General features: G+C 36.5%; 1 protein-coding gene across 1 annotated transcript in view; it reads left to right on the forward strand.

Annotated features, from left to right (window-relative positions):
• Positions 1-22,245, forward strand: part of ADCY2 (adenylate cyclase 2) — a 203,459-nt gene that overhangs the window by 95,235 nt on the left and 85,979 nt on the right. The window contains exon 4 of the mRNA XM_021546893.3: positions 3,142-3,291. Within this exon, the coding sequence (XP_021402568.2) occupies positions 3,142-3,291 (150 nt within the window). The remainder of the gene's footprint in view (positions 1-3,141; positions 3,292-22,245) is intronic.

Genomic DNA, 22,245 nt, shown 5'->3' on the forward strand with positions numbered 1-22,245 from the left:
CAAGGTAGAAGATTGATCAGACTCACGATTTCATTCCAAGTTTTTTGGTACTTGTAGGATTCACAGCATGGCATCTCCTCAGAACAGATGCCTGAACAGAAGAAATCTTTTATATGATTGCATATAGATTAGAGTACTTGGCTAAGAAGTGGGAAGGTCAGTTAATTTTTTTGGACTGAGGAAAACTTTGAACCTCTGGGAGAATTCTCTGGGAGAATGCCTATGAGACTTCAGAACAAACCTGGGATGGCGGTCATGTCCAGCTCATGTTGAAACTGGGCTGCAATTCAGCGGAAAATGCAGACTTGGGAGAGGAGAGATATTCAGCAAGAAGTATATAATGTTGCTTATTTTGTTTAGGAATGCTAATTGCACTTGCTATTGAACTCTCTATTGGCAGGATGCATTTTGCTCAATAGCAGAAATATTCACTTAAGCCATAATAAATACAGGCACAAAAAATCTGTTTAGAAACCAGTTCATTCATTTCTTGGTTTTTTTTTGTTTGTTTGTTTGTTTTTTTTTTTTTTTTTTTTAATTTTATCCCTTAGTGACAGATTTCCAAATGAACTCCATGCTAGCCTAAAGAATCAGAGTGTTTTAAACACAGTTTCTACCTGCATATTCACTTACACATTTACTTGTTAGATCTACACTATGTATGGCAGTGGCTGAGATACCTTGCACTGTCTTCCAACTGCTTAATTCAGGTACTAGAAGCCATTGCAGAGCTTCATGTGGGCTGAATTACCCTACTGAGTATCTAAAAAGCCTGGTTAATTAGCTTCCTTGCCTGTCACTCACTTGTTTCCATCTATTTTCTCACTTCAACTACTTCAGTCATAAAACTGTAATCTGTTTTTCTATGACTGTGAAGATGATACTCATAATTTACTCCTCCATCTACCCATTACAGTATATTTTAAAAAAAAATGATTGATTATATTCCTGAAGTTTTGCTTAAATGGTCTAAGACTTTATGAAGCTGGACAATTAATTTAGTACGTGTGTGTGCAGGCTTTCAAGAGTGACGTCTGCCTAGAGATTATGACAGCACACTGTTGGTTCCAGTTCAATTTAGTGATAATTTCATTATTAAACCTTCATACTATGTATCTCAGCATTTTCTATGCCCAGCAGTCTTTATTTTCAGGCATTTTTTCCTACTTCATGATTTCAGTTTAAAACCCAGCAACAACTGCCAGTTGGAAGACCCTTATCCCTGTGTAACTGTGATCTGTCACACAAGATCTTTGTTCACTAATCCATGTCTGCTGACATCAAAGCAGAATCGAGCAATTGTGATTTACAAAGAAATATACAATATTTTAAGGTGAAATGTTTTGCTGTATACCATAATCTCATATATTTTTGGGTTTTTTTTAGATTATTGCCTGTTGTGAAATGTTTAATTTAAACTATTTCTTATTTCTCTATTTCTTAACAGAAGTTCTTTGGAGAAAGTGAAATATGTACATTTTTGCCATTGTCTTAGATTTATCTATTTTAGAAAAATTTAAGAACTCAAATGTTGCTTTTAGAAACATTACAATACCATGACATTAAAGCTTTAGGGACAGAAAAAAAAGTTCTACCAAACTGAAAACATTGATCATTTTTGCAGTAAAAGTGAATAGCTCCTGCCTTTAGCTTTGTGGAGCCATAAAAGGTGAGATGTCAGAAATGTCACAGATGGAGGAACAAGTATTGCATATAATGCTGTTAAAATTTTTGAGGAAAATACAAGCATATATTTAAATCTTTCATTTTAAAGTTTTCATTTATTAAAGAAACATTAAAACTCCATGAGAGTTTTTTTGTGAATAAAATGTATTCCACAAGGAGATGGAGTTCTGTTAATAGGACAATATATCATTTTTCTCTGAACCACTGTAGCACACTGTTGGACTTTTTTTTCTGATCTCTTTCACTACTAGCAATTCACAAAAGATTGCCTGGTACATAGGTAAACCAACCCATGAATGATCACCAGGGAAATCTATCATAAACTTCATTATTAGATTAGCTGTGGAGAGTTAACAAAATTTTTGCCCCCTTTCTTCCTCCTTTTCTTCCAGATCATGAGTACTATGACATCATGTAGTGCTTGTAATCCAGGGTAGATGATGCACTAGGGCCTCACAAGTAGAGACGATAGAGATCTGCTCTGAGCAAGCTGCAGCTGTATCTCACCTTCAATTTAATATTATCTTTATTATTACTTTTATTATTGAATTAGGAATTGCCTTCATTACTTTACTGTGGTTTTTTTGCTCTGATTGAGCTAGAATGAATAAATGTGTTTCTTTTATTTGCAGCAATAAGCTGGGTAGAGTTAAAAGTATTAACATCACCACATAATATTGTGTCCTTTCTAAAGGTCAAGTGCAAAAAAGGCCTGCATTTTTTAAGAAAACTTATTTCTTGTGTTTTTGGGTTGTTTCTTGCAGAGGGCATCTGATGCTGCAAGTGTGACCCCCTAAACTTAAATCTTTAAGTTCTGTGTTTTAGGCAAATGTAATTTTTTGGTAGTAAGGAAAAGTATATTCTAGTAGACAGCTGTCAGCTCTTGCTCCTTAAACACTGCTTATCATCACCAAGGTTACTATTTATAGCTGACTGATGGATAGCAGTGGATCCAGCTGAGGTAAAATGCAGGTCAGGCTTTTCATGTGTGTAGGTGAAACTTTTCACCCTTAATCATATGGCACTGCAAAAGAAAACGTTGCTAAAAGAGCATAGCAATAACATGGCTTCCAATATTGTTATGAGGAGCTGTAGCTATTGTTTTACATGAGTAGGTGATGATCCCACCTAATTAATACTTAGCAGTGAGCTCTAACATGAGCTGAAATTCTTTTTTCAGAAAACATGTACCTCATTGAGTAGGCAAACATGTTCATTTTCATTCCAGTTTAATCCTAAATTTAAAAAGTATCCAGCCTAACTGATTCTGTCATTCTATTATTACTTTGGATGTTGCCACGAATTTTAAAGGCTTTTTGAAAGGTTAACCTTGGCTAGAAAAAAACAAAAGCAAAATACATAACTGCAGCAATCTTTCATTGCAAGCTAGGAATAAGTTTTGTTAATACATTTATATAAATTACCTGACACTTTTTTTATTTTTTACCCTCCTAGATATTGGCAAATGTAATAATTTTTATCTGTGGGAACTTGGCTGGAGCGTACCACAAACACCTCATGGAGCTCGCCCTGCAGCAGACGTATCAGGACACGTGCAACTGCATCAAGTCCCGTATCAAGCTGGAGTTTGAGAAGAGGCAACAGGTAAAGGAACATCCCTGTCTGGGTCTGCTTTTCTGTTTGCACACTGTCCCCCTATTTGTCACTATGTAATCCAGCTTTTTAATGGGAAAACACTTACTGAATTACTTAAACTTCATGAAATATGCCAAGTCTTTTGAATATGGTTGTGCACAATTTCCATCTGACTGTAGGGAAGTGTTACAGTTATTTCTGTTGTCAAAATATGTTTTTTTCTCACTTGTTCTATGAAAATATTTTATGACAAAGAGAGTTAAAAACATGGTATAAATCCTGTTTGCACACTGTCTCTTTTGTTGTCCTCATGGAATGAGCTGTGAGATGTACATGTGTGCTTTTGGGAATCTTCAATTCGTTATGCCCAAGACCAGTCCTGCAAATCACTGCAGGAAGATATTACTGCACTGTTATTGAAAAATATTTGAATCCACAATACCTGTGAATCATGTGATACAGTTCTAGGGGTCAGGTTTGTTAAGAGGAGTTAGGGAAATTGCATAATGATACTGTCATTTATTGCAGCAGTTGAATAAAAGAATTCTCTGATTGCTTTATATAGTTCTTTTTCTCTTTACAAGTTCTGTACAGTGCCTATCATCCTGACAGATAGGTGCCTCATTTATGGGAATTTGAAATACAAATCAGTTCATCAAATAGTAAAGAAGATAGGTGCATTTTACTTTGAAGGTCACCAAGACTCAAACTTCCATGAACTGTTAAGGATCAAAGAATAGAGACACTGACATGTGTCTGTGGTCACAAAAATGTTTGTGTGTACCTCGTGTGTCCCAGCTGACCTTAATTGTCATGTCTGTCTCACAAATGCCTGTATCTGCTTTAAATTAAGGTTTTTAAGATCCATCACCAAGACTTTTTTCTCAAAATAAGCAAATGGAAATTCCACACCGGGAATTTACCAGGTCATGTGTTCAGAGGGCTGTCCTTATTCTGCTGGGCACTTGGCTTGCACACTGGCTGAAGTTGTTACAAAACATTTCAAGTAATCTTAAGGAGAACAGTGTACAGTAAAAGCAAGTTTTGATGATTAGATACGAAATTTGCATAAGGTGCTACTGCAGGAGAGGTTTGTAAGAGCAGTCATTTATGTTTGTACCTCTGCCTCCAAGGCTGTGTGCAGGGAATGGGTTGAGCTCAGTTGTAAGGGCCTGAGTTTCTCCTATTGGTAGCTTTTCCCTGCAAGAATAGGAAACACATTGGTTTATCTGCAAGAAGCAGACAAGTTGTGTTACTGGACACTGAGTTCAAAGGAGTAAGGATGTTTTGTTTTTAGAAAACAGTACTTACAGCAGACATGGTTCTAGCTGATGTTCTCTGCAAATGTGTATTATTTTGCTAAACGTTACTAGTTTCTATGGAAAGACATAAATAAGTAGCTTTGGTGTACTGTCACTTCTGAGGTCTTGCAGAAATGATTGAGAAGCTGACAGTGAAGAGAAGCAAAACAATAGGGATTCTGTGACAAATACTTCCTCTTTGGGGTTTGTAGTACTGATGTTTTAAAAATGCTGTAGCCTAGCAAGATGGAAATAATAAAAAACCATCTTTCACAGATAAATGTTGTTCTTCTTATGGAATATCAAGGAAACTGTACATAATCTGTTATATATATATATTTAAGTGTGTGTTGTCATATTTGTGTTTTGCTAGGAATAAATCTATCAAATTATTTAAGACATCTACACAGCCCTAAGTATTGCAGGGCTGGATTAGTAACAGATGGGTCAATGTCTCATTGAAAAAGTCAAGTATTCTGTGGAAGTCAGTGATCTTTTCAACCTCCAGTGAGCTCAAAAAGAGCTCATGAGATCTTCAGATCTTCTATAGATTTCTTTGGTCTTTATCCCCTCAACCCCTTAATAGATGTCTCTTATCGCCTGTCAAATTTTTTCAACTGAAAAATGAAGACATGTACCTCCATATTCTCACACTTAGGAACATTAGGTATTTAAATGTGAAGAGGTAAAATGAGGATTCATTTCATAAGGTATTTTTTTCCTCAGGATTAACACACATCTTTGTTTGCAGACATAAGTTCAGAAGTGGATGCACTTTACTCTGCTTTTAACACTGCTTGTTTTGCCAAAACGATACAAAAGATCATCCACATTGTTAGTATTCAGGAAGCAAGTCAATCATATTGGTGACTATTTTTAGAAAACAGGGATATAATGAAACAGTAAGAGCACGGTGCATTTTGAAAAGCATTGGTTTTGATCAAAGCCTTTATTAGCCTGTAAAAGGTTGTAGCATGACCCTTGATTCTACATCTCTGTAACAGGAAAAAAATTAATTTAGTTTAATTTACTTTACATAAGCTACTTTTGTACAAGTGCAGAGCGTAGGATGTACTTCTAAATGGTTAGGGCTCCAGGTCAAATTTGCACATTTTTCCAGATCGTGGACATCACTTATTTTATAATTGTTTTTGAAAGATGTACAATTTATGTTTCAAATTATTGTCTGAATTTCCTTTTATGTTATTTGAGAGTAGGCTTATACAGATGTAAACTACTGTTGTTTTTCAGTTATTAGGGTTTCTTTTGTGCATCTTTGAATAGCTTTTTTGAGAACACCATTTCAATAGATCAGTAGATAAGTATATTAAAATACCACTCAACAATTATGCCAGAGAACTCAAGAGAAGCCCCAAATTCATTGTTTTCAAGTGAGATCAAAGTACATTAGAATCTGGTGGAATGGTGGGAGGGGTGTGTATACTGTGGTACAAGTTGGACATACTGTACCCACACCACCGTGCATTTCTGCTGTTGGGACACAGCAAAGGCTGGCTGCCCCCAAAGGGATGGGAAGCTGCAGGTGGTGACACCTCCCAGCAGGGCAGGGGCCACTTTTGAATTCCTGTGGTAAAAATTAGTATTTTCAAAGCCCACTTTGGTGTTTCTCACACCCCTTTTATGTCTTTTCAGAGTTTATAAAAGAGAAATGTGGAACTATTCTGACCTCTTTTTAATTTGCAGCCTTATTCCAAGATACGTATTCAAAATAGCCTCTCATAATGTTATTTGTCTCCCTGATAAAAGTCTGGCTGACAGTTTGTAGGGGTAATGACTCACTAGTGCTGAGTGCAAGATCTTAATGCTGACAGCATTATAATTGCTCTTCTCTCTCTTCTGGGGCTTTGCATCGTGAGGCACAGGAATATACACTGAGAGGTTCTTATAACATTGCAGGGAGCTGTTGGTAAGGTGTTGGTGCTCAGTGAGTTTTCTGAAATGCTGTCTTTGAGAAGGAGGCAGTATAATGATAGTTTTAGAAACAACACTCAGGTAGCAGATGAAAATGAATGAGCTTTCAAATCATTGAGTGGGATTTTAATTTTTTCACTGAAACATGGTGAAGCAATGCCATTCATTAAAGGAACTGAAATGTTTAAAAAATGTTTTTAAATTAATCCAAACAGAGTAGCCTCATACATTTGCAAGGCTTAAGGCTGTTAGTAAAGAACAGAAACATTGAAATATATTATTTGGAACTAATATATGAAATGTAGATTCCTGCAAGCTTAATTAATGCATTTTAAAAGGTAAGCTACTAATATTTTCATGAATATACAATAGTTTTTCTAAGAGCTAATTTTCCTTTTCCTCATAGCTTCAAGGCTAGTAAATGGGAAAAAAACAAACATTAGTGTTGGTCTTTTAAATTTTAGACTCCATTTATTACTTCATCAGTGTTTGTGTGCAGACACGTTTGTAGTACCAGTCCTTTCAGTTAATTGATGTGTCAGCATCAATGCAACTAGAAATAAAGCCTGTTCTGAGGAAGTGTTGTATTTTGCATGGTGGACCCTGGGAAAGATGGATAGAATATGGAAACAGAAACTGGACAGTGTTCACTGAAGGGCTACAGGGGTACTTAGTTGACTGGTGATCATGACAGATGATGAGACTTGGGGAACTCAAGGTATTTAGCCTGGAGAAGAAAAGGCTTGGAGAGGACAATTAACAAAGGAGCTTACACAAAAGTTGTGGTCAGATTTTTCTGAACAGCACACAGTGAAAAGCCAAGAGACAATAGGCCTGAGCTCTGACAGGATAAATGGAATGAGATAAAAGATTGTTCCCCAAGAGAAGGGTTAAACACTGGGAAAGTCTACCTGGAGAGATACTGGAATGTGTGAGCAGAGAGAGATTTTGAAGTCCTAGTTGTGTTAGATCTTATGCTTCAATTATTGTGAGCAAAAGAGAACACAAGATAAATATAGAGCTCAGAATCTCATTAGGCTAATTAAAGTCTTAACAATCTAATGAAAATACAAAAAAAAAAGTCTAGTTACAATAATAATAACAGTCACAGTCCACACTAATTAACACAGAAAAGCATAAATATCGCTAAAAATGTTATGCAAAAAATATTCAAGTATATCCCCCATTGTCTCTGGTGTTACCCTCAATTTTCTGTAACCATGTACACCCACAATACAGTACTGCCATTGACATGGGCTCTGTACTGAGTTTGCAAGGCCCCAGGGTTAAAACTCTCTGAATTTTTTTTAACTTCCTGGAGCTTTATTTTTACTTAACTATAACAGCAGTATTTCTAATGCCAAGGTGGTTATAGGTAATTAATCTTACTTATGACACAGCACAAACATAGATATGATATAAATAATAGTAATGAACGACTACTCTGTGAAGGATAAGATGTTTACAACTGTAACGTTGTTGTCAAGGCAGGACAGGAATGAAGAGAACTCCGATTCAGAAGGCTGTAACAGTAAAACTCCTATTTTATTCAAAATGCACCACTCTTTTATACAGAGTTCCGCAAGGACCAAATCCATTGGTTCTGAAGTGAAAACAACCCACCACCATTGGTTCAGAGTGCTTGACACACAGTGATAGAACTTAACTATAAACAATGTGAAAAACAAGAGAGATAAAGAATTATTTACAATCTTTCCCAGCACTTTCCCAGGTTTTTGCCTGGCTAGAAACTCTCACTTTCTTCCTTTGACTGAACCCGAGTCCCACATAACATAAGGTGGAAAATTGCCGACCTCATTTGATGGTGGAAGCCTTAAGAAATGAACACACAGAATAAATAGGGAGCAATACACCACATGATGACTGGAGATGGTACACAGGCTGGGCACTGCAGACTCCAGATCTGTAACTGTATAGATCTATAAGATCTGTAAGTGACCAGTCACCACTAGTCATTTGAAGAAATACAGACCTGGACCTGGACACAAGTGTTTTTAGGGGGAACAAAGAGCAAGAGCATAGAGTTGCAGAGCAGCAAAGGAAGAGCAAGGTATAAATGTGTGTGATCAGATATCTAAAAGCAAAGAGATCCTAGACTGAGGAAGAAGTAACCATCAGCATCAACATCAGCATCATATTCCTCCTCATAAAGGGCTTCAGATGCTTGTGAGCTGCTGAAAGTCTTTCACAACCACTGCCAGGCTGAAACCCATCCACATTAGGACCCACAGGAACAGTTAAAGCATGAGACTTTTTTACCAGAAAAAGGGTTGCAAACTAAGAAGCGTATGCATAACAATTTAACAATATTATTACTACTAGGACTTTTCTTTGTTAATATAGATGTATTGCTTTATTTATTTTTTTTAATAATTAGAGCAAGAGTAATACTTGAATTAGACCATTAAGGTTTCAGTTATACTATAAAGAAATGTAAACTAACTATAAATTCTTAGCTTCAGATGTATGTATGTGTGTGTTTACATTATCAGGCTTGTTGCCTTTTAGTCCATAAACAAGATTTTGGGTATTATGCTTCATGTGTCCCTCTGGATCCTGTAATGAATTATATCAGTGTTACTAAAGCAGAAAGAAGGTGTTTCACAGCCAGATGTCTCAAGTTCATTAGGAAGATGTAAATACTGGTGGTTTGAACACCATTCCTTTTCAATTTTATTCCAGTTAAGGATGTACACTGCTGTCCCCAAGTCCTGTTACCCCAGAGGGATTGTTTATCCCACAGTGTCATGCCTTAGGTACTCCCAGAGCTAAGGCATGTGGTGAGGCAGCAGGCACATGGCCACGACACAACCGCTGCCACAACTAAAAATCAGGCAAGGCAAGCTCAGAGAAGGCTGGAGACCCCGTGTCAGATACAGAGCTTGTGGTGTTGTGGTAAAACTGTATTTTCTGGGCTACAGAAGTCCTGAACAACTTCATCTAATTTTGAAATTAGCAATGTTTGGAACAAGATGTGGGACTATGAAGCTCAAGAGGTCATTTTGAAAGTGAATTTTTCAGTGAGTCTCAGGTTTCCTTTAATGTCCTTCCTATAACAGAGTGCTATGACATTCAGAAATACTACGATTTCAGAAAGAAAGAAATGAAAAGGTAAATATCACTTTGAATCATAACCTATAATTGCAAATTAATGCTTTTTGAATCAACAAAAAGTCCTATCAGACACTATTGAAATTTTTTCCTAGTTTCTCATACTGACTCTGCTTGCAGAAGTAATATCAGGAAAAATGTAGCTATTTTTGCTCCTAATTATTGATGAGAATAATACTAATTTTGCAAGGGGAATATGTGTTTGTTATGAAAAGTTGAGTGATTTTATAATGAAATAGATACCCATTGTTACTTCATTATCTTCAGGTTGTCCAGTCACTGAAGAATTTGAAATAGACTAAATAGTCATGATGATATTATAAGAACAAGAGTCTGCAATTACTTTTTCCCCCAAGGCTCAATATTTAGTACAAATCTGAAACTTTGAATTCACGTTTTATGTCACAACCAAGACCTGGAGATCAAAAATCTATAGCAAAGGTAGGACTGAAAGGTACAGAGGCTTCACGTATGCCTGGCTGACCAGAGTTTTTGTGAGGTAGAAAAAATCTTCATTTCCTTGCCTGAAAAAAGATCAGGTACTACGTTAGCAACCTGCATCTTGTTTATATCACTTTCATAACACTTCACTACTTAAAAAGTGCTTAGGAGCTTCTACCCTGTGGAGATGGAGAAGTGAGGAGGGTAGTTGGCAGCTTACTACTGTGAAAAACTCCAGAGGTGCAACAAGTGTAGGATACTTTCCTTGTAGTGCTTTTTCAGGGATCTGGGAAATTACCTTGAAATTTATAGTAAAACACTACTGATGGATGACCACTTTACCTAACCATTATTTTCCCAGTTTTTCTCTGCTGAATTTTTTATAGGAGCTATAAGAGAGACTCCTTATGTAGAAATAAAGCTTTGTCATGTTTTGAAATGTTTTAAAATGTGCCTTTCACCCCAGGGAATGTATATTTCACTGTAAGGGGAAGAGATGCCAATATGGTAAGTCTAGTTATCTACATGGAGACACTCATATTGTCCACAATTCTGAAATTAATGGCATAGCAAATGCTTTGTGCAAGTATCTACTTCATAGATCAATAGAGATGTTCCAGTTCTTGCATGTAATCTTTTTTCCTACCTAAGGACTTCTTTGTGAGAAAAGGTCATTTACCATTTGGCAGTGAACTAGATGAGATTTCAGCTGCTTCTCTGTGTATTGATCTGCAGTAATTTATTACATCTAACATACTCAGATAAACTGATGAGTCATGTTGCTTTGTTTCATGAGGAAAATGTGCAGTTTAAGCAGATACTAAGTACCACATTTTCACAGATATCCTGATAATTTGGATGAAATACATAGCTGGCAGGCAAATGTTAATTTTTCTCATGGCACCTGCAATTTTGTCAGCTACACTACAAAAGCTAAAATTAATAGGTGAAAAGTCATTATTTTTAGAAAGAGAATGTCTTTTGACATCGAGTCCAAAGTTTTCAATTGTTCATTATTCTCATAATTAATTGCCTCAATTTTAAAATTGCCATTTTATTTCCAGATAAAAGTTATTTAAGTCCAGCTAGATTCATTTGTCCTTACTAACCTTGCTTTGTCTTTTTCAGATCTCCACATTAAACATTATTCTCTACAGATAGGGATTACAGTATATTGTGCCTACAGAAACTACACATAGATCACACAGATTTTGATAATACAGAGGCCTTTTTTTTATTAACATAGAATTGCTCAGTCATATGATTATTTCTATAGTATTGTAAATAACTTAAAACATCTTAAAGGATTCTCTGTAATGAGGACTTTCCAGGCATTTGTTCATTTGTGTGACGTCTTAATCATTCATGATTTTTTGTATCATTTTTATAGCAAGTATATCTGAACATACTGTTGTCAATAAAGGAGATAAAGATCCATAAAAAAGTCTTCTTTTAAGTCTCTGGGACACATTGGCCTTGTTAGCAGCAGCATCATGCTGGGAGATCCTGTTCCTTGTGTTAAGTACCATGAATTCTCTATTCTTTCCAGAACTACTGCTTTCCAACATAAATGCTTATGTATTCTAAACAGATGTTTTAATTCTGAATTAATTTCCATTACATGTTTTAAATACCCTGTGTGGCGCTGCTCACAAAAAGTTTCTTATTTTTCTAACATTAACAATCATATCACTTCTAAATATCTTCTTTATGTCAATCCTAATACATTTTGTTCTTTAAATGATGTTCACATGGACATTTACAGTGACAGTATGCATACACCAAACAACTTTCACTGGGTACATTTGAATCCTGTCTGTCACTATGTTCTTCCCCCTTGCTTTACTGTGCTCAGGTTATGATGGAAAGGTGTGGTCATTGTCTTTAAGATCTTCTTTGGAATCGGGCTATATTAGGACTTTTCTAGAAGTTCACGTCCTTGTCCATGGCCTAGTTAGATGTTACTTCCAACTCTCTTCATATTGTAAATCAGTTACCTTTCTTTTTTTGTAATGTTCTCCTTCTTTCTTCACTCCAAACCCTTACCTCCCTTTAGCAATTTTCTGTATCTGAAAGACTTCATAGGAGAAAATACAACTCTGCAAAATGTACTATTCCCAGGTGCTTTCAACCAAAAGCACGTACCAAATGGTAGATGTCAAGTATACAAGACCCCTCAGTTACCTTCTAGGGGCTCAGTTGGTTGTGTTCAAGACCTGCTATGAAAGCTATGAAAGCTATAAATACAGTCTCTTCACTCCTTCCTTAGGAGTTGCTTTTTGCTGTGGCTGTCGCCCTTCGTCCCTCTCTAAGGTTCATTGCAGCTGCACTGCAGTCATGTCAGTGCTTTCTAACTTGTCTGTCTGGACCCCAACCACAAACAACAACACAATTTCTTCTTGATTTTCTGAAGAAAAACCCTTTCCTCCAATTTGGAATGGTTGTTGGATTCATCTGTTTGTGCTCCAAGATGGTATTAGGAAAATTAATTGTTTCCTGCAGATCATGAGGCTTCTCTTCAGGCAATCTCATTTCTCTTTGAGGTTCTGGTAAGAAATGTACATGTGGATGCTTAAGGTAATGAGAAAGAAAAACTACTTAATTATAAGCAAAGGTTCTTGAACTCAAAGTTGCTCACAGCCTGTATGCCTTGCCAAATCTTAGAGCCACGTTTCATGTTTTATTATATTTTAGTTTTCTTTTAAATTAAAGGTCTCTCACATTGAGAGGAATGTGAATTTATATGAGGTGGAAGGGTAGGTGATAGTGTTAGTCTTTGAGCTAAAAGGTGCATGTCCACCCTCAGATACATGGGCATATGTACACCTCCAGAATGGTTCTGTACAACAGCTCTCAAAGTGTAAGGACATTGAGGCAAATAGGATTTTTGCTACAAGCATTACATTTATTTGTTCTTCCAGTTTATCAAGTAGCTTTCTGGAAACTTGTGATGTCTCAGGATTGTTACACAAAATACTTGACATTAAAATATGTTTCTCAGTAAATTGCATCTAGGAATCTGCCAGGAAGTTCGATTGCAAGCCATTCAATCTGTGCTACTGCACTAATTTTTAAACCAGAATGTTGTATAACACTAAATCATATGTTTGTATAAATCTAAATTATCACATGAACAGTCATTATCGTTGACAAATGTCCTCTTGTTAAAAAAAAAGTCTGATTGCCTCATTAAGGGAAACAAACCCAAAAATTACAGCTGCATTGATTCATGAGGTAGTTCCAGTTGAAATGAAGCTTTGTGCATTATTATAGTTGAAAGTAAATGTGACATCTTGATGAAAACTTAACTTTATTAAAATGCGGTAGCAATGGCAGTAACACCTTCTTTGAACTTCCTCTCCCTGTATTTCCTTATTCCACTGAAACCTGACACTTGCTTTCTAAATCCTTACCAGAGCCACTAATGAATTCTTTCCAGCTTCCTCCTCTGGTTTTAATGTGTTTTCAGATGGCAGAGATTCAAAAAGAAATAAAAATGAAAAAGAGAAGTGAGAGAGAATGCAAAAAAACCCACTTTTTAACTGTTTACTACTTTTACATTCATCTCTTTTGTATCTACTGAAACCTGTCCCGTGAACTTAATTTGTTCCTTTTAAAATCTGTGTCTAACTGAAATGTTCAAAGAATTTTCATGAGCAGAATTGGAAGTGTAGAGTGTAGAGACCCTTCTGGATCTGTTTTCAAAATACAATTTATAGGCTTTATTCTTACTTCAAAATGTTTTTTCTACAATGTAGAAAAATAAGTCTAAAATATGAAAAGGTGACTTCATCTTTCTCCTTGCTTGAAGACCCAGCATATTGGGTGGGACCCAGAGTACCTGAAACATCCTCAGCAGGTGTCTGGAGTTTCAAATACCTTTCCTAGATGGTGTGTTCTATTCTGCATTTATCTTTGGGGAATATTTTCTCTTTTGCCCAACTTAATAAGCCACAATTCAATCTATGTCTGGGAATTGCATTGGATATAAATAAGGTTTATTCTTCTCCTCTTTATTGGAACCTTATGTGCACCTGAAGGCTATTGCCACCTCTCAGTTACTACTAAAGTGATGAAGTGCTAAAGTAAGGCAAACAAGCCCAGTTTCCTCCACTGTGGCTTGTAGGACATGTTTTCTTGGCCTCTGATATTTTGTATTTTTTAACTTTCTCCATCTAGTCCAGGTGATTTTCTATAATGCTAAATACTTTGGCAGCATTATGGGTTTTTATAAATACAATTTGACATTTCAGAGGAGGAGGACCATGGAATATAATTTGCTATTGTCCTTTCACCTTTGCATTTTCAAAAGTTTGTTTAAAAATCAAATTGCTGGAGGTCACATAGAATCCCTAATTAAATCAGTTCATTGTCTACCAGTGCTGGACTGGAACTGTTTCCACGGTTTCATTTCTCTTTGACCACGCCATTCTAGCAGTTTTCCTGCTTTTAGAGTGTAGTTGCATAAGCCACAATGCACTTAATTAAAATAGAGATGTGATTTTTGGTTATTTGCTGTAACCAAAATCTAATGTAAATATGTACTATTCATCTTTTTCCTTCTAAAGTGAGAAAAAGAAAATTGCCCCCTGTGCTTTGAACAACTGCAGTTTAAAATTGTTTCATATTTTAAATGTTATGAACATAATTCAGCTGTCTGTGTATGATATTAAACTGATCTAAGAAAAAAAAACAAAGTAGCTGCAATACCGATGCCCTTTAGTCAATTACTGAGAAGTCTGTAAGATCTCTCAAATCTTGTACCCTGGAATTGCAAGAAAATATGTTCTCCCTGCCTTTTTGTAACTTTAGATTCCTCCTTAACTCCATGTAGAGTTTTCTTTTTGCAACTGGTTGTGTTTGAAGGCTCTTTCAGTCTAATTCTGTTTACTATGTAAGAATCTTCTGCTTCCAGCTGTTGTGCATTTGAGGCTGCTCTGTATTTTAATAAAGTGACTGTTGCCTTTCTCCTGTACTGTTATTTATATCCAATGCATTGGATTTTCTATTTCACGCTAAGTAATGAAATCTGATGGAGCAAAGAATTGCAGCTGACTTTTTCCAAATTCATTACTTTGAGTACCCCAAACCATCCTGTAAATAACTTCATCAGGGAGAATTCCTTTTACTGTCATTTGCATTTGTGCATCCTTAGTATTTCTCAGATGTTCTTGTTAAAATTATCTCAAAAGGAATTTTATACTTTTAACTATTCAATTTCCTTCTTTCATGTCTCTCTCTGCCAATAAATAGGTGTCTTCTTCCATGCTTCCTTTCATCTCTAGGGACAAGTCTTACATTCCTCATGTATATCTCTTCTTTGAAAGTACATTTTATTTCCTGTACAGTGTTTCACAGATACCTTTTGCCCTATGAAAACTATGACTGCTTTATCATTGAAAAAAATAGAAGTTTGACTTCTACTACTGTATTTATCTTGTTTGGTTAATCATAGTAGTGCTTTTAAATATTTGTGAACATCTGATATGCAGGTCCTGTTCAAGCTGTATTAAGCATCCTTCTTCCCTCGTACTATTTTTTTAGATGGTCATTCAATGAAAACATCAAAAAGGTACAGCAACCTGCCGGCTACTCCCCCCCCCACAAATAGTCTGCATAAAGAAGGATAATCTATTTTGAAAACACTAAAATGCAAAAGATCCCAACTACTGAATGTTCTCAGTCTCTCCTTGAGTATAAGGAACTGCTCATAAAATATGAGAGAGAGGAGACATGAGAGCATACGTATCTAGCTACAGCAGGAGGTTCCAGTCACATAGGTATGGGCTGAGGAAATGTTATGGGCAATAATGTGTTGTGGGGCATGCTATAGCAGGCATAAGCTTACTGGGGGAAAAATTTTAAGCTAAGTTCTTTCTCAGTTCTTTAAATTAATCATAGAGGTCCTGTAAGTAAGCTTTGATTTATTGCTGAACGTTGTCTGTGAGCATCCCTACATGGTTAAAACAGGGGAAAGTAAATCAAAACAAAAGTATATGCCTATGAAAAAGTGGAATAGATAATCTTAGGCAGATGCTTCCCCAGTGATCTGAGTGCAAGAAAATGTATGACCCAGTTACTTAATGAACCAGAATTGATGTTGCATTTAACCAATTCTGATATCCTCAAATCCCATGGCACACTTTTTCAACTAAACTGCATAAAGTGTGAAAAATTATTTCCTTTTGGTTGTTTTAGTTATTGACTTCATAGTTTTATTATGTAACTACTTAAGTAAGTCTCAGATAGTCTAAAGATCAGATTACTGTGTGCCTGTTTTAAAGTTTCTTCTTCCTTGCTATGTTCATTGGATTTTTCAAGTTCAGTAGTTAACGGTTTTCTCATTATAGTCATCAAATGTGACTGCTCAAGCAGTAAGACAGTGCTAAATGTGTGTAGCCTTTTTTTAATTTTCTGCTTTTAGCAGCAGTAGTGTATTGATGACTTTACACAGGATAATAAATTGTCAGACTCAACTGGTGCCTAACAGTCCTAACCTTTTTTTCAACATGGAATAGGAAATTTCCTGTAGTATTTAGAGAAAAGTGTAATATTTAGGTGTTTTAGCCATGGCCCACAGCCAGACATCTTCTGAGCTGCTCACTAAGTGCCCCCCAGCCCCAGCAGGAAAGGGGGAGAAAATAAGGAAAAAAAAAAACAGGAATGGGAAATCCTATAGTTCCAGACAGGGAAATAATTTACCAATTACTGCTCTGGAAAAAACATATTTAATCTCCTGACAATAACATAGTTTTGGCTAGTTGAAGCAAAAGAGACAGATAATAAAGCCACGCCTTTCCTCCCACCTTTCCCAGGCTCAACTTCACTCCCAGCTCCCCTGCTCTGTTCAAGCACCATGGAGGGGGATAAAGGATGGTCAGTACATAGGAGCTCCTCTCTGCTGCTGCTGTCTCTTCCTCGTGGTTTTCCTCTGCTCCAGTGATAGCTCTCCACTGGCTGCAGTTTCATCAGTCATATCCATCTGGTCTGGCACTGGACTCTAGCATGGATGTCTGCTGCAGAATGGAGCTTTTCCTCCTCTGCTGATCTTGGTGTTCTCTCTGCTGGATCTCACTCCGTTTGTTTCCTCCTCTCTCTGCCTGGCTTTTCCTGCCCTTCTTCACACACATATCCCTGGAGATTCAACCAGCTTTGCTGATGGACTCAGCTCTGCAATGGATCTGTGGCAGAGCTACTGACCTCTTTCCCCAGGGGCCACCTCTGCAGGTCCCCAGCTTGCCACCCGTGCCTGAGGGAAGCAGAGGTCTCACAGAAGGGGCCTGGGGACCATAACAGCTGCAGGTGGGGCTGGCTGAAAGGGAGCTATTGGTGACAGCTCTTCGTACACATTTTTACCTTGTGCCTTCTGAAGCCATGGCCTCAAAGCTCTGAGACCTTTCTTCAGCTATTCCCAGTCCCATCTTTCTCCTGGTTATTACAAACAACTTGGTATCATCAGAAAATTAAATGCCCCAAATAATTTTTCTTGCTCATTTTGTCGCTTTGCTCTAAAACCTGTTCTACTTCAGCATTAATTTTTATCAACGTTTTTGATTTGAACCCCAGAACTGATAGTTTTGCATCTTCCAAATTCCCTCTTTTTGGTAGGAGCATATAGTTGCATAGTTTTTATAAGACTTTCTGCAGTATATTTCAATCTTCTTTTGGCCCTCCCAGCTTGTGTTAAACTTCTTGAGAACAAAACTCCTTTTTTTCTCTTGCTCAGAGAAAGTTGTTTCTCCAAAACTTTGTTTTTCACGGTTTTCAATGATTTCGTGCTCTTCTCTATTCCTAATGTTTGAAAGGAATATCAGGTTTGGAAGAGTGCCTTTCTCCAGTTACATATATTTGATCCTTTAGAAATGCTCTAGCCAGAGTAGATCCTGACACCTGCCTTCCTTCCCAGTTCTGAGCTTTTTTGGCTACTGTGATCTTTCAAATGTGAGAGGACTGAGGGAAAATAATTATATAAATAGGTTTTGTTAAATTCCCCTTGCTTTATAGGTCACATCTGGTTTTGTTTGTGCGTCAGTCCATCACAGATACCTTTAATATTGCCCTTTACAGCATTGAAGGGAGCCCTCAGGCAACCCAGGGTGGATAATGCTGCAACAACTGTGGCTGCACATCTTTTTTTATGTAATTAAGAAAAAGGCCTGGTGGTCACAGGGATTATGTGCAGCTGTAACACTGTCTACACTGACAACACTATTTAAAAGCACAGTTACAGTAAAGAGATTTACTCCAGGGGAGTAACCCGTCATCACTGATTTTGAAGTGTAGGGATTACTGGGCAAAATCGGTCTGTGAAGAATGGAATTTTAAGTTGATAATAACTCCACTTTCTCTCCATATTTACAAAAAAAAAAAATAAAATAAAATTGCATCAGTAGTCTTTCTGCATTTTTAAGTTATTCTTCCAGGTTATTTTAAAATACATTCTTCCACAGACACCTCACAGTAAGAAGGAACATTTGTTTACTGATACTGTGGGGAAAAATTGCATTCAGCTTGTTAGAGGAGTTATAAAAATAGAAAGCAAGAGTTAGTATGCCTGGTGCTGTTATTGTGACATACAAATACTTTGCAAATATATCCAAGCATTTCTGAGGTTTTCATTGTTCTATCAAGATAATACAATCAAAATCACAAGCCTTTGGTTTTCTTTTTATACCAGCTTTTTAGGTTAAGCCTTTCTTTTATACATACTCATTTCTTACTCTCATAATATATGCCTTCCTAATGAGAGTTGATTGCGTATCTTATATGTGTCCTGTGATAAAGTTTCTCTCCGTTTTCCTCATTTTGTATAAACTGTAGGCTTCATTTTTCTTTCCCATATGCATTTTCTGGAGCTCTTGTAAATTAATGTGTGCATCTTCAGTGAGTTTGAGGAACAAACAGTATGTCATAACCCAATTTAGAATCAGTAGCATATTAATAAGATATTGCTCTTAGCTGAAGCCCCATTGATTTTTGCATATAAAATGCAATTAAATATTATTGTTGTTTTTATGTTTTTGTTCAAACTCTGTGAAAGGAGTCTTAATTATGCCAACAGACTATCATTAAAAAGCTGTGCAATGCTATAAATAGATGTACTCTAACTTACTCGCATAAATCACTGCACCACAGTTTCTTCCTATTTTTTTCCATTCAGTTAAAATTTTCATCTAGCCATTAAAAGATAGAAGCACCTTATTGCATAGCATGGAATACATTAGCATTTTTAAGAGATGACTGTCTGAAGGTGAATTGGTTGACAAGTGTGAGGAATATGAATGATGATGCACCTAAAAGGAAGTGGCAGAAGTGTAGTATAATATGCCTGTAATGCAAATGTGGATGCAGAAGGTGATTCTCAGGAAACTCTGATGACAGTTGAATAGAACCATGCATGTTTGGGATGCTGTAAAATGCAGGCAGTTGTAAAATCTGCAAAATTTTGGCTATACTGTCTAAGATATACTATAAAAAAGGAATCAAGTCAGCTTGGTGCTAGTGGAGACTTTGGTAAAAAAATTGTATGTTGTACGAATACAACATGTATGTATAGGAAAACAACTATCCATTTTGAGAAAGAGAGAGACTTTTCTACATTATGAGGAAAATGTAGCCACGTGATAAATGTCTGTTAGTCATAGTGAGAATTTATGGTGATTTCCAGAAGAAGCATCCTATTATTTTCTATGCCAGTAGGAGTAAACTGTGTATTCAGAACTGGAGTGACATGGTAAAAAAATGCATCCTATGGAAATGGATACAGATTTCAGCCCTTTTGGGATCTTACCTAATCCATGAGATAGGACAACTAGACAATTAAGCTGTGGACTGTGGAGAGCCATGAGAAATACGGTGAACCTCATACCCACAAGGAGATGGAGGAAGCTGAAGGGCTGGCCACAATGTATGCCACTACTGAAAGTACATTGCAAGTTTTCAGAGGAGATTCAATATCCTTTTAACCCCCAAAATCACAGTAAAATGTGGTCCTGCTCTCTGACATCACTGTTAAAATTAAGAAAGTCCTAACAGCATTCAGCATGCACCAAAGGATTTTTATTTTCCACAGGTGTCCCAAAGCTCCTGAAGATGACTGATCCTGATGGAGCATTATAGTGGATCCCTCAAACCTTGTTACAGAAAGCTTCAGGTTGATCATGAATTAATCCAGTTCAGTGATACTTCTCAGATTTAAAAACACAAAGATATGCAATCCACATTGAAAATGATTGAGACATTCAGAAAACCCTATTTAAATCCTAGCTAAAAGCTGTGGCTCAGGGGCAAAGAGGAAACTGACATAATGTGTGTGGCACAGCAGACTTCAAAACCACTTGAGTCTCTGGTTTCAGATCTGGAAAGCCTCTTGCTGAGCATATTTGCTCTGTATAGGATGCGACAAACATTTAGTCCATGAAAGGACATGACCAGAGTTCCCCCAGTTACCCACTGGTACTCATTTCTGCAGCATATTTGTCCTCACATGCCTGCTTCAAAAGGCATTCTAGTACTGCCTTTTCTGGGAAAGAGATTTACTGTGGAGTTCTCAAGCAATTTTGGGTTTTTTAATAATCATGAAAAATTCACTACAAAATCAGCATATGGTTCAGTCACTGACTTTGTCTAGTATATTACATGTTTTAGAGAAGGGCTGCACTGCTTCTGGATTCAAAGAGAGAACCATTGCAAAACTCCTCTGTCTTTTCTTGATCATAAGCATAGACTCTACACATCATTGTTTTTTAAGTGACTCACTGTCTCCCTTTCCAGGCAAAACAACTGAAACTTTCTTTTATAAAATAAAAATAATACAACTAGGCAAGTATCTGCAACGAAACACTTTTTCACTGAGAGGAAAAAACAGAGGGTAATATAACTGAAAAGTTTAGCTTTAGTTGACAAGAAATGCACAAACTCACTTGTAATACTGCAGTATGGTGGCTTTTCCTAAGCAATGCTGGAATTGCAACCTGGGGAGGTAATAAGGCATATTTTTAAGAAGCAGGGAAGGAAAGAAAATGATATGATAAGATTGATATATGATATGAAATTGTATGCTTGGTATGAACTATGATATATGATATATGAGATATGATATGATATGATACGATATGATATATGATATTACACGATGCAAGCTTTTCATTCTGTGAAAATGTTTGCTTGAATTGGTCATGTGATTGATTAGCCCACCTTTGCTGAATGAATTGGTTTCTTAGTTTGGAAAGCTACATATTTTAAAAAATTAAAATACACTCTAAAGACGTTTTTATTTTTTGAGATAAGTTTGATATTGGGAACATTCTGGCATCAGCTGCAGGGTAAGTGCAGTGGGAGCTTCTTCTGAGCCACTAACTGTGTTAACAGTGATGCAGGGTTGTTTACCCTTCAGTGAAAGATGTGTTCTTGAGCAGATTAACAAACAGCCCTGCAGGGACAGCTATAACCCCACTGTATGCATCAGTTTGTGATAATTATACTTGGTGCAGTGTTGCCATTGTATCCCCATTGCCACGTATCTGATATCCCTGTGCACAGCAGTATCTGTGCAGATGAATTTGCTCATGAAATTTCTTTTTTAACAAAAGGAAGATTTTTGCCTTTCAGCTGTAGAGCCAGGGTGTTAATTCCTTTTTTTAAAGAGAATAGTTTAAAATCCATAGAATAGTTTGAGTTGAAGGGACTTTAAAGGTCTTCTATTTCCAAGCCCCCTGCCACAGGCAGGGATGCCTTCCATTAGACAAGGTTGCTTAGAGCACCATCCAATCTGGCCTTGAAGGATGGAGGATAACTTATATTTTGAATATGTAACATCCATTGCTGAAATACTGCATTATTGAAATGAACAGATGTAGAAAGAGAGCTGTTTTATAATGAATTACATGAGAATGAGAAGATGACATGGTAGGATTTTGTTATTTTGTGTTTTGATTTCATTTTAGTTTTATTATGTGAGTCACACCTTTAAGAATTTGAAAAATACAAATTTGAGACATTCTGCCATACCTTTGAACTTGTAAATTGGTATACACTAATTAATTGTATATAGTACAAATATACAAATATAGTATATAGTACAAATATATTGTATATAGTACAAATATAGTACAAATAGGAGAAAGAGTTAGGCACTCAGAAAGCTATCTGTAGTCAT

Source organism: Lonchura striata, chromosome 1 (genome assembly GCF_046129695.1).
Source record: "Lonchura striata isolate bLonStr1 chromosome 1, bLonStr1.mat, whole genome shotgun sequence".
Classification (NCBI taxonomy): Eukaryota; Metazoa; Chordata; class Aves; order Passeriformes; family Estrildidae; genus Lonchura; species Lonchura striata.